This window comes from Zalophus californianus, chromosome 8 (assembly GCF_009762305.2).
Source record: "Zalophus californianus isolate mZalCal1 chromosome 8, mZalCal1.pri.v2, whole genome shotgun sequence".
Classification (NCBI taxonomy): Eukaryota; Metazoa; Chordata; class Mammalia; order Carnivora; family Otariidae; genus Zalophus; species Zalophus californianus.
In genome coordinates this window covers 98594903-98607352 of record NC_045602.1, presented here as the reverse complement: position 1 = coordinate 98607352, position 12450 = coordinate 98594903, and the positions used below count along the sequence as shown (strand labels likewise).

The window sequence follows — 12450 nt, the reverse complement described above, 5'->3', positions numbered from 1 at the left end:
TGAAGCCTGTCGTTGTAAATCTAGAATCACAACCCCAAGCCAGTGTCCATCCATCATGACTGATCCTTTCATTTGCTTGTATTTTCAATAACAACCCGCAGAAAAATAACACCTGCACTATGGGAATTAGCTGGTTTATACAAGTTACTGTTTGGAATCTGACATATATTGTCTAATAGAAACAAAGGTGGTGGTACATGATGGTAGTTTTCCCAGCCCTGCCTCAGAGACTGTTAGTACTCACATTCCATAACTCTGGGAATGATTGGCCCCCTTTTAATGGGGGTTAATGATTGCATAACGAAGACAAATGACCGACCATAGCTCAGTCTGGCCTCCCAATGCAGGGTGAGGTTCTGTCCTACAGGTCTGATTACTTTTCAGGTAGATATAGACCAGCCTTGCTGTCCAGCTGCACTGGGACAGAGCATAGCTGAGATCATTGCCATCTGAATGCTCTGGGGACGCATTTCAGTATACATTTTCTCCTATAGAAAGGAATAGTCATTGCAAAGCTTCAATGAGACCATAATCGGCTGTGGAGATGCTAGCTTATTGTGGATAAACACACTGTTCAGATGGAGGAAAAACTACTTTATTCTAATTGCTTCACATAATAAACCAGCGATTCAAATGAGCAGACCAGGATAAATGTTTTGCTTGGTATAATCAAATCAGTTTACACGCTACAGAGCAAGTATTTCAGGCATAGGTGTTTGTGTATAACATTTATTTTGTTCAGACCCCTTGGAACTTTCACACCAAAATGACCTCCTACCTCAACTCTAAATAGTAGTCAGGGATTACCTTTCTTACTGAGGTGGATTTTGTACATCTCCTGACTTGAAAATGTTTTCAAAGACAGTTAATCATCCATTCAGTTTTATACTTTATAGTCATTTCAAATTTTCATGCAAAATGTTGTTTACCAGCTGGATTGTCCTCTTCATTTATTAAACACATCTGTATATGTTTTTAGCAAGTCAAATCAAGAAGTGCCATCATTGACGAATTCATGGAGTGGGCATCAAATTCTGTAGCTGATTCTCAATTATAATCCTAAAAACCTTTTGTAAAATGGCAGTGTCACTGGCATTAAGATAAAAATTTCTCTAGTTATCTTTAATCTTGTCAGGGTCATGGGTCCCTGTGAAAATATGATGGAAGCTACCTCCTAGAAAAGTGAACATGACAATATATGTATATGTTTTACATATCGATTTATACCTCAAGAGTATATTCAGGGTTTAAGAACTTTTGTTGTAAGGAGACATTTTCGAAAGAGATAGCACCTATTTCGATTTACAGTTTAGATGTTTATTAAAAATGCAATAGTTTCATCACTTACCATCACATCTTCAATCTATATTAAAATTGCCCTGCTTTTTAGAATTTCTGTTTTGTTTTTTAAAATTTTAATCTCTTTTAACTATTCTTTTAAACCTTTTTCAACTTTCTAAATCAGGAAGTTTTTTTTAATATAGGGAAGTATTTCTTTTTTATTCTTGTTAATCTTAAAAGATAATCTGTCTTGAGAACTTTGACTCAAACATTCTACTTAATATTTGCATTTGAAAAAATTTTCTAATAGAACATTGACCTTAAAGGTTTTGAAAGTCACAATCTACATATAAATTTCATGCCAATTCTCTGCTGTTAAAATAACATTGACCGAATCTCAGAATTAGGTGATAACTCCTTTACGTATTTTGAACATTACCAAATGATAATTTTTAGAATTAAATAAAATATGAATCCAAGGGTGCTGCAAGAATTTAGTATATACAACTCCATTTTTCACAGTAGTTTATAGAACTTACATAGAAATAATAAGCTCTCTTAGTGACCATATATACTCGATATGTTTTCTTTCTTATTATGAATAATGATTTTATATACATATACAGTGCAACTTTCATCACCTCCTAGTCAGAAAAGCTCCACTGTCATTTCAAACCCACAACTAAGTCTAACATAATAGGATCTATGGTTTAAAACATTCAGGACCATATCCAGCCTTGCCAAAATTCATGCGACTAGGGATTCAAAGAGCCCTTTGAAAAGAGAAACTTCAGTGGAAACAATTTCACAGCCACGTGGTCATGCATGGATGCTGTCATGAACTCATAGCTTTTATCCTGCTTTGTTGCTGTATGTGGAGGTGGGACCATTTCAAATACAAAACAAAAGTAACTTGTGGGTTTGGTGATGGGTCAGGTTGATAGGAAACCCTTGCCATCACATAAAGATAAGTACTTGTGTCCACATGAATATACTCAAACATTATATTTCTAGGATATATAGTCTTTTGTAGATTTTATTTCTAAAATTAGGACACATTCTTAAATTAATAATGTGTTACAGTTCATTTGGTAGCATGGTTTTTTTTTCCTACCTACACAAAATAATAGTGAAAATAACAATCGATGGTGTCTTAGATTCAATGAAACATATTATGTATAGATTAGAGCACATAAGATCAGAAGTCACCTTAGCAGTGTTAAAACAACTCTCCAAGGAAATTGAAACTGAAGGGTCAATTAATTTTCTAGAGAGACAGATTTTGGTGACAGTCCAGAGATTAATTTTTCAAATACTTTCACCAATCTTATGTAAATCATTAGACCATAAACCCATAAACTCAATGTAAATCACTTCTTGAAAGACATTTCTTATGTAATATTTGATGCATGAAACATAATGTTTATGTTAATTATAAAGCATAATGAATTATTGTTGAGTGTAAATGAACACATTTTAACTACATGCAAAATCTTGGATAATCTTAAAACATTAATGTTGAGAGAAATGAGTATTGCCCAAGCCTACATTTCAAATGATGCCATTTTCTATAAATAAGTAAAATTTTCAAAATTAAAATTTGAGCCTGATTCGTATAGTACCTTTTTAAAATCATTGTTCACTTTCAGTGTTAAAGTGGGAAAAAGTATTCAAGGATTTTTTTTTTAAATCCACATGTTAGATCCAAAATTAAAAAGGCATGTTTTGGGCGCCTGGGTGGCTCAGCCGGTTAAGCGACTGCCTTCGGCTCAGGTCATGATCCTGGAGTCCCGGGATCGAGTCCCGCATCGGGCTCCCTGCTCGGCAGGGAGTCTGCTTCTCCCTCTGACCCTCTTCCCTCTCGTGCTATCGCCCATTCTCTCTCTCAAGTAAATAAATAAAATCTTTAAAAAAAAAAAAAAAAAAAAAGGCATGTTTTAATGGGAATCGGTTTAAAACAATTTGACTAGAGTGAGAGAACAGTTTGGAAAATGTGTCTATGCTCAGTTTTGCTTCCAAATTTGGACTTTGAAACTTATTGTCAGTCTCAGAAAGAAATAAGAAGCTGTGCAGATAATTAAACATTTGCCTTGGGGGAATTATTTGCAGTTAATTAAAATCATACACTTCGGGTGTATACTTGCTTCACTGGTTATTAAATTTGAATCATATGTTAACTACCCAGGTTTCTCACTTGTCCATCAAATGTTGCTTGTGGCATGTTCAGAAAACAAATTTTCTCATAATATTCCAAACTGCATTGTTTAAAACGATCTCCTAGTGTGGGGAGGGAGAGAGGGAAAAGGAATAAGGAAACAAAGAAAGAAAGAATGATTTGAGACTCTGTCTGATTCAGTTCTGTTCGGAATTACAACTCAGTGGAGGCACGTGAACTCAATAGAGAACCCATTCGTAATAGGAGTCTCAGTCGGCCATCCCCAGTTTGCTCCATGGCCATATGCATACAAGATTACCTCATGGCTTTTAGATATCTTCAGATTACCACTCTTTTAGCTGCATGAAAAATATCCCTTAGGGGCGCCTGGTGGCTCAGTCGTTATGCTTCTGCCTTCGTCTGCCTTGGGCTCAGGTCATGATCCCAGGGTTCTGGGATCGAGCCCTGCACTGGGCTCCCTGCTCCGCAGGAAGCCTGCTTCTCCCCCACCCACTCCCCCTGCTTGTGTTCCTGCTCTTGCTCTCTCTCTCTCTCTGTGTCAAATAAATCAATAAAATCTTTAAAAAAAAAAAAAAGAAAAAGAAAAGAAAAATATCCCCTAGATTGTAACCTCTGTGAGGGCAGAGTCAATTACTATTGACTCCCCAGCCTCAAGAAGTGTCTGGCATAGAGCTGGCCCTTAATAAAAGCTTTTGGAATGAATGAAAGGCACATTTTCTGTCTTCACACTGACCCACCCACATGCTCTTTCCAATGGCTTTCTAAAGAGCCTACAGAGAGGCCTCAAACATCCAACAAGGAATCTTGTGTGGTCTTGTAAGAGTCCATAGTCACTGAAACCTATTTGGCCATGTTATTTCCTGCAAGTATATCATATAACAAAACAAAAACATGAACTTATGCTGATTTCACATTTAAATATGCTATACAAGGGAGAGGATGAAATTGCACAGAACAGAATATTTGATTTCCCCTTTGCTATTGTTCTACTTGTAGTGTTCCTCAGGATGATGAACTTAATTACAACAGGATTTCAAAAAGCTTTACATCTGGCTTTTTCCAGGACTCAAGGCTCCCATATATGAACAATTGCAGTAATGGAAGCATTAAGAACATTAAAATTGATATTCCTTTAATCTCCTCTATTTTGCCTTCCTTTCATATCCTTTTGCACAATTCTCCAAAGACTTTCACTAATGCATAAAGTCTGCTTATATTTTCTTCTTTGTTGCAAAAAGATGACTCAAACAAATTTCTATCCTCTAAGGAGGATAAACTTTGTACAAGACCTTCTGTAGTACTTTAGGAATAACTTATTTGTTGATGAAAATATTTAAGTATTCTGGGACACCTGGGTGGCTCAGTCGGTTAAGCGTCTGCCTTCGGCTCAGGTCATGATCCCAGGGTCCTGGGATCGAGTCCCACATCAGGCTCCTTGCTTGGCAGGGAGCCTGCTTCTCCCTCTACCTGCTCTGCCTGCCGCTCCCCCTGCTTCTGCTCTCTCTCTCTGACAAAAAATAAATAAATAAAATCTTTAAAAAAATATATCCAAGTATTCTAAGGGTATTTTTTAAAAATAATAAATTCCATGCTCCAAAGATAGATATATCATGACAGTGCTGGAAGCCGCTCTGTTTCCCAGTTAAAAATGCTGACTAGACGTTTTTCTTATTTGTTGTGGCAGATTCTGCAAAGGACAATATTACAAAAGACAATGAAGTGATAGATCATTCTGTGTGTGACCAAGATCATCCTAATGGTAAGTTGTGAGATCTTTTTTCATTTGTTTTTTCTGCTGAGAAACATTACATCTAAAAAAAAACCAGATTTTAGTTTTTCTGGGAAAAAATGGAATCTGGTAATATTTTATTAGCTATGAATATCAAGTGATTGGTAGCTGCCAAGTTTAAAAGGGAAATTTGCTCTCCACAATCCTCATCACTTGCTATTCTTGTACCAGGCTGACTTTATTTATTTTTTTTAAAGATTTTATTTATTTATTTGAGAGACAGAGAATGAGAGATAGAGAGCACGAGAGGGAAGAGTGTCAGAGGGAGAAGCAGACTCCTTGCTGAGCAGGGAGCACGATGTGGGACTCGATCCCGGGACTCCGGGATCATGACCTGAGCCAAAGGCAGTCGCTTAACCAACTGAGCCACCCAGGCGCCCTGACTTTATTTATTTTTGTTACCTGCCTAAACTCTACAGGCATTGGGTTCACAACTACAGAAATGAAGATATGATAACCATGAAAGAAATGTGACACATATAGACAATAGATCTAGGTGATTAAATCTACATAACCTGGGAATACCAAGAAGAGAGACTAGAACAAACAGGAATGAAACAATCTTTAGAAAAATAAGAGAAAAATAGTTTTCCTAATGTAAACCAGTTCCTCCACCCAAAACACAAGAGTACACGTATTTATAGACAAAGGCATTGAAAACTCAAATAGGAACAGAAATCTACAAAGCCTCATAGAATTTCTGAAGATCAGTGATAAAGAAAGGCTTATAAAGCATATAGGAAAATAAAAATCAGGTTATAAACAAAATCACCAAAATCAGATTAGCCTTAGCTTGCTTTCTTCTTCCATAATTCTAAATACTAGATGAAATGGAGTAACATTTCCATTGCTCTAAAGGACACAGTTTCTATATTTAGTGAAGTTATTACTCATGCATGAAATCAGGAGTAGTATTTTCTCAGGGATATATAGATTAAGAAAATATGCCACTCAAGTATCCCTCCTGAATAAACTAACAGAAATCCTGTGCAAAAACAATAAATATAGAAAGGAAGGAAAAAGTCAAGACTGAGAAAGGCACACTTGGAAAGTAGTATGTGATAAGAGACTCATTAAATGTATGAAAATGTTGAAATAATTGCTTCAAAATTTGTATCAGAATATCTTAATTCAATGTTTCCTTTTATCTCTGAAAATTATAGTATATGTTGTTTTAAAATGAGAAAGAAAAAGGGAGAGACTTCTGCTTTCAGGAATGAAAGTCTAAATAACTTAGACCATTACTCTCCTTGAAGATAACTAGAAAAACTACACCAAAAACAAAAACAAAAAATTCTGGAGCCTGTTTAAAGGCATCAGAGAGCTTACAAGATAGTGAAGAATTGTCAGGCTAGGTTCTGGGAGAAAATAGATATCCAGAGATGTGAATTCAGAACTTGAAGTTGTTTTTATCTTAAGTCATTTGCTGATTCTACCAAAGGTATCCAGAGTCCCATTGCTGAAAATGGCAAGGGACCATGGTAAACCCCCTGCTTTTTGCATCGAAACCTTAAAGATATGCATCCTACCAGAAAGAATGAACCAGTTTTCTGAAAGACTGCTGCCCAGCTCTGAATCATCTCAATCCTCAAATTAAATTAAGATCAACCCAGATTGCTAGTCCCTACTGGCACCTGAGAAAAACAAATGTAAAACATTTACTAGATTAAAAAAGAGTGTTGTAGGTTTCAAACCATTTACAAAAACGAGTTTTTAAACTTAATTTCCAGCATGTCCAACACACACATACAGAAAAAGAGCCAGAAAAAATGAAACAAAGTAACATAAAAAATAGTCAAGAGAAACAGGCCATTTGGGCTGAAAATATTAGAGTTATAAACATAAAGTATAAAATAATTTTGCTGACTGTTATAGGGAGATAAAGTCGAGATTGAAAAATTTGGCTGAGCACTAGAAATTCAAAACAAAATAACACAAAAGAAAAAAGAAAAGAAAGGGCCTCCTGGGTGGCTCAGTCAGTTAAGTGTCTGCCTTTGTCTCAGGTCATGATCTCAGGGTCCTGGGATCTAGCCCTATGTCAGGCTCCCTGCTCAGCAGAGAGTCTGCTTCTCCCTCTCCCTCTGCCCCTCCCCACACACTCATGCTCTCTCTCTTTCTCTCAAATAAATAAATAAAATCTCAAAAAAGAAAAAAAAGAAAAGAAAATCTAGAAGTGAAAGATGCCATAACTGAAATGAAGAATTCAGTGAATAGATTCATGGTTTGACTGCATATTAGACACAGATGAAAGAGAATTTGTGCACTAGAAGTTAGGTAGTAAGAACATATCCAAAATAAAAATAGTAGAGAAAAAAAAAAAAGGATGCAAACACTAAAGAAAGGGAACAAATATAGAGGATAAAATTTATAAAGTCTATCACAGATATAATTGGAGTCCCAGACAGAAAAGAGAGAGGGAATTGGGCAAAAACAATATTTCAGGAAATTATGCTGAGAAATATCCTACATTGATGAAGGATATCAGGCCACATGTTCCAAAAGCCCGTTGCACTCCAACAAAATAAATGCACAAGTAGGCCCATCATTGCACAACTGCTGAAAGTCAAAGATAAACAGAACATCTAAAAAGCAATATTTAAACAAACAGACTGATAGCTGACTTTTAATATATACAATGGAAATAATAAGACAATATAGCAGAATAGCTGCCAACCAAGAATTCTAAACTCAAGGAAAATGTGTGTTTCAAGAATAAATTAATCAAGTATATTTCTGGCCAAGAAAAAGAAAAGTTCACCAACAGAGAATTTTGGTGTTCTTCAGGTAGGAGGGTATTGATCCCAGATAGGACAAAGATGAAGGAAAAGAATCAAAAGCAAGGTAAATGGTAATTTTTCAGTAAGTCTAAATGAATACTGATGATACCAATTCTTGACAAGAAGCAGGAAACTATGACCTATAAGAGAAGAGAAATCAGTTAATATAAATCAATTCAGAAATGGTACAGATAGTGTAATTAATATGAAAGGCCATATTAAAAGTTATAACTTTATTCCATATTTTCTGAAAGCTAAAAGAGAGATTGTCCATGTTAATTAGAGACATTAAAGATATAAAATGACCCAAATTGAATTTCTAGAGGTGAAAAACAGAATGTCTGAGATGAAAATTACACTTGATGGGCATAATGGCAGATTAGTCACTGCAGAAGAAAAGATTGGTGAATTTGAAGATGTAGCAATAGAAACCATCCAAATTGAAACACAGAGAGAATAGATTGAAAATAATGAAAAGATCACCAGTGAGCTATGGAAGAACTTTAAAGGTAACTCAAAGTCCAGTATACATAAATTGAAATCTCTGAAAGCAACGCATGGTAAGGCAAGACAGAAAAAATATTTGATGAAAACTGTGAACCCATATATCCAAGAAGTTCTATGACCCTAAAGCACAAGAAACATAAATGGAATTATAACTAAGCACATCATTATCAACTTGCTCAACACCAGTGATAAACAGAAAAATTTCAAAAACAATCAGAGGGAAAAGACAAGGTACATACAGAGGAATAGATATGGAGAGGAAGCAGAAGTCTCATTGGAAACTACAAACTAAAATTACAGGCTCAAACATGGATGACTCTCACAAGCATAACATTAAATTAAAGAAAGTACAGAAGCATATATATTGTACAGTCTCATTTATATCAAGTTTGAAAAGCATAAAAAGATAATGATACTATTTAGAAAGAAATGACTAAGTTGGGATAATGATAAAGAAAATCTAGGTAGTGATTACTCTGAGTTAAGGTGCTGATTAGATTTTGGTGATTAGGGATAAGGTTCTGATTGGCCCATGAGCTGGGCTTCTGGACTGGATAGATATCTAGTTTTTATAACTATAAGGATATATAGTTTCTCTATTTGCTTTTGGTTATTTAACTGAACTCTCTATATTGTTTGTGTACTTTCCTATATTTTGTTACATTTTTAGAGAATAGTTAAAAAAGGAAGGAAGAAAGGGAGAAAAGGAGGGAGGGAAAAGGAAGGAAGTATCAATGTCAGAGTTTATAAAGCAAAGATTATGGTGGGGAGAAGGGAGAGTTGCACAAAATGCTGATTTCAGTAAAGGTAGTCAAAAACTGAAAATCCTGCTCTGCTATAGATTCTGACAATATAAGTTAGGGTAAAGAATACCTTTGAAAAAAATTGGTGATAATAACAAATAGAATTAAATCACAATAAAATTAAAGGAAGAGATCTTACTCTTTCAATTTCCTGGTATGTTTCATACCACACATGAGTATATTCAATAATGCAAATAAAAAAATAAGTAGCAGTGTAACAAAAGCACAATATATCAAATAAGATAACAGAAACACAGGCAAGTAGTTATGACAGGAAATGTAATTAGGTTAATTTATTAAGTGTAAAAGTCAGTTGGGTTGAATTAATTTTAAAAAAATAGGGCACCTAGGTGGCTCAGTCGGTTAAGCATCTGCCTTTAGCTCAGGTCATGATCTCAGGGCCCTGGGATAGAAACCTGCATCAGGCTCCCTGCTCAGCAGGGAGTCTGTTTCTCTCTCTTCCTCTGCCTCTCCCTCCTGGCTTATGTTCTCTCTCTCTCGATTAGTCACTCTCTCTCTCAAATAAATAAATAAAATATTTTTAAAAAAGAGTAAATTTTTGAAAAATATAAAGTCAGGGGGTGCCTGGGTGACTTAGTCGGTTAGGCATCTGCCTTTGGCTCAGGTCATGATCCCAGGTTCCTGGCATCGAGTCCTGCATTGGGCTACCTGCTCAGCGGGAAGCCTCCTTCTCCCTCTCCCTCTGCTGCTCCCCCTGCTTGTGCACTCTGTCTGTCAAAGAAATAAATCAAATCTTTAAAATAAACAAACAAATAAATAAATAAAAATAAAAAAATATAAAGTCAGGAAAGGTATATTTGGGAAATGAGCATCAAAAGAAAACATGAGAAACTACTTAAGGATCTATCCAGTTAGAATTCTAGCAAAAAGTCTCAAGCAAGAAAGAATTGCTCATTTTATATCAATAAAAATTTAAATCGCTGATTTAATATAATAATGATGGTTTTTTATGTGCCAGATGATACAGTATGAATAAAATCCATTTGGAAATGCAATGGGGAATTCACAGATATATTTTCAGTTGATGACAGAATAAATAGACAAAAATTATATGGAATCTTTGAAAAATGTGATTCACAGTGTAGTCCTACTACAGGAATAGGCAAGTCAATCAATGAAACAGAATAAAGAGTTTAGAAATGGACCAGAGTAGATCTGGGTTTTTAGCACATCTTCCCCAGGCTGACATTTCAAAGACAGATGACTCCACAAATGGCATTAAGACAACTGGTTGGCCATTTGGAAAAATAATCTGAATCCCAACCTCATTCCTTATACCAGCTTAAATTACAGGAGGAGCAAAGATGAAATGTAAAAATGAAACTAAAAATACCAGACTAAAAGAACAAAAACGCAATTTTTTTTAAATTTTTGAAATAAGAACTGCTTTGAGAATTATAAATAAAAACACATAAACACATGATTGTATACATAGGTTATAAAAAGGCATACATATATATATCTGCAAAATGTGTGTGCATGTGTCAATATGTCATAAAGGAGAGAAATGGCTAAATCTGAATATACACATTTTGACATGATAAAGATTATAATCAAATTAAGAAAAACTCCCAGGAAAAGTACCCTCAAACTAAATGACAAAGAATCAGAAAAAGGGACCTCATAAATCAACAAGAAAAAAAAGGGGGTGCCTGGGTGGCTCAGTCATTAAGTGTCTGCCTTTGGCTGAGGCCATGATCGCAGGGTCCTAGGATCAAGCCCTACATCGGGCTCCCTGCTCGGCGAGAAGCCTGCTTCTCCCTCTCCCCCTGCTTGTGTTCCTGCTCTCGCTGTCTCTCTCTCTCTGTCAAATAAATTAATAAAATCTTTAAAAAAAATAAAAAAACAATTGAAAAATGGACAAAGGACTCAATTATAATTTACAAAAGATGAATTGGGATGCCTGGGTGGCTCAATTGGTTAAGCGTCTGCCTTCAGCTCAGGTCATGATCCCAGGGTCCTGGGATCAAATTCCGCATTGGGCTCCTTGCTCAGCGGGGAGCCTGCTTCTCCCTCTGCCTGCCACTTCCCCTGCTTGTGTTCCCTCTCTCTCAAGTAAATAAATAAAATATTTTAAGAAATGCAAATAAAACATGATTTCAGTGTCTTCTCCTTTTGAATATCAGATAAGTTTAAGTAGGATTGATAATGCCCAGAATTGGTGGGAATAGGGTATCCAATCATGCTCACACACCATTGGTGGTAGACTGAAAGACATAACCTCCTCATCAGCAATTTTGACAAAATCTAATAAAAAGTAAAGTGTTCATACTTTTATCCTAGAATTATGCTTTAGGAATTTGTCTTAAAGTAACACCCACCAAGAGTAGGGAGACATGTATTGACAAAAATCTTCATTGCAATGTTTAATGGGGGAAAAGAAAGGAGACATCCAAAATTTTGCCCATAACATGGAATATACTGCATCTTTTAAAAATAAAACTTCTGAAGAAATTTTAATGACAGTGTAAGATGCTTATAAAAATATGAACTAAAAAAGCAAGAATCAAAGTGTAAATTCATTTTGATCCTAGGATATATTTATATATTTCTGTGTGTGTGTATGTGTATTGAGCCACATACACAAAGACTCACAAACATATATATACAGATACATATATATGTATGCATATACAGACGTATATCTACATACATATGTACACACACAAAAGAAAGATAGCACTTTACAATATTAACATGACAGTTATAAAATTATTATAGCTATGAATTATAGTTATGAAATTACTCATAATTCTAAATACTTATATGTATTTTTCAGTGTTTCTAGAAGGAAACTACAACTCTTTTGTAACTGCAAGAAAAAATAATTTTAGAAATAATTTACATTAGGTAGTAAGTTTTTTTGGCCCCAGGGAAAAAAATGAAGGGTATCTAGAAGATAATCAAATTCACACTAATCTAGGTTTAATTTTTGCTCTTAAACTGAGGTTATTTTTAGACATGGTAAACATATAAAATTTTGAATATTAGCAGCAGGCAAGTTTCAGGTTTATCAAAAGGACACAATTTTCCATTGTCTTTAAGACAAGCATCAAAGAAACAAAGTCTTTGTTCTTATGAAGATTTGAGCATATA

At 35.1% G+C, this 12450-nt stretch overlaps 1 protein-coding gene across 2 annotated transcripts in view; it reads left to right on the top strand.

Moving 5' to 3' along the window:
• Nucleotides 1-12450, top strand: part of MACROD2 (mono-ADP ribosylhydrolase 2) — a 2068343-nt gene that overhangs the window by 1980635 nt on the left and 75258 nt on the right. For both annotated transcript variants that reach the window (XM_027621583.1, XM_027621584.1), the window contains one exon: nt 5142-5216. In XM_027621583.1, the coding sequence (XP_027477384.1) occupies nt 5142-5216 (75 nt within the window). The remainder of the gene's footprint in view (nt 1-5141; nt 5217-12450) is intronic.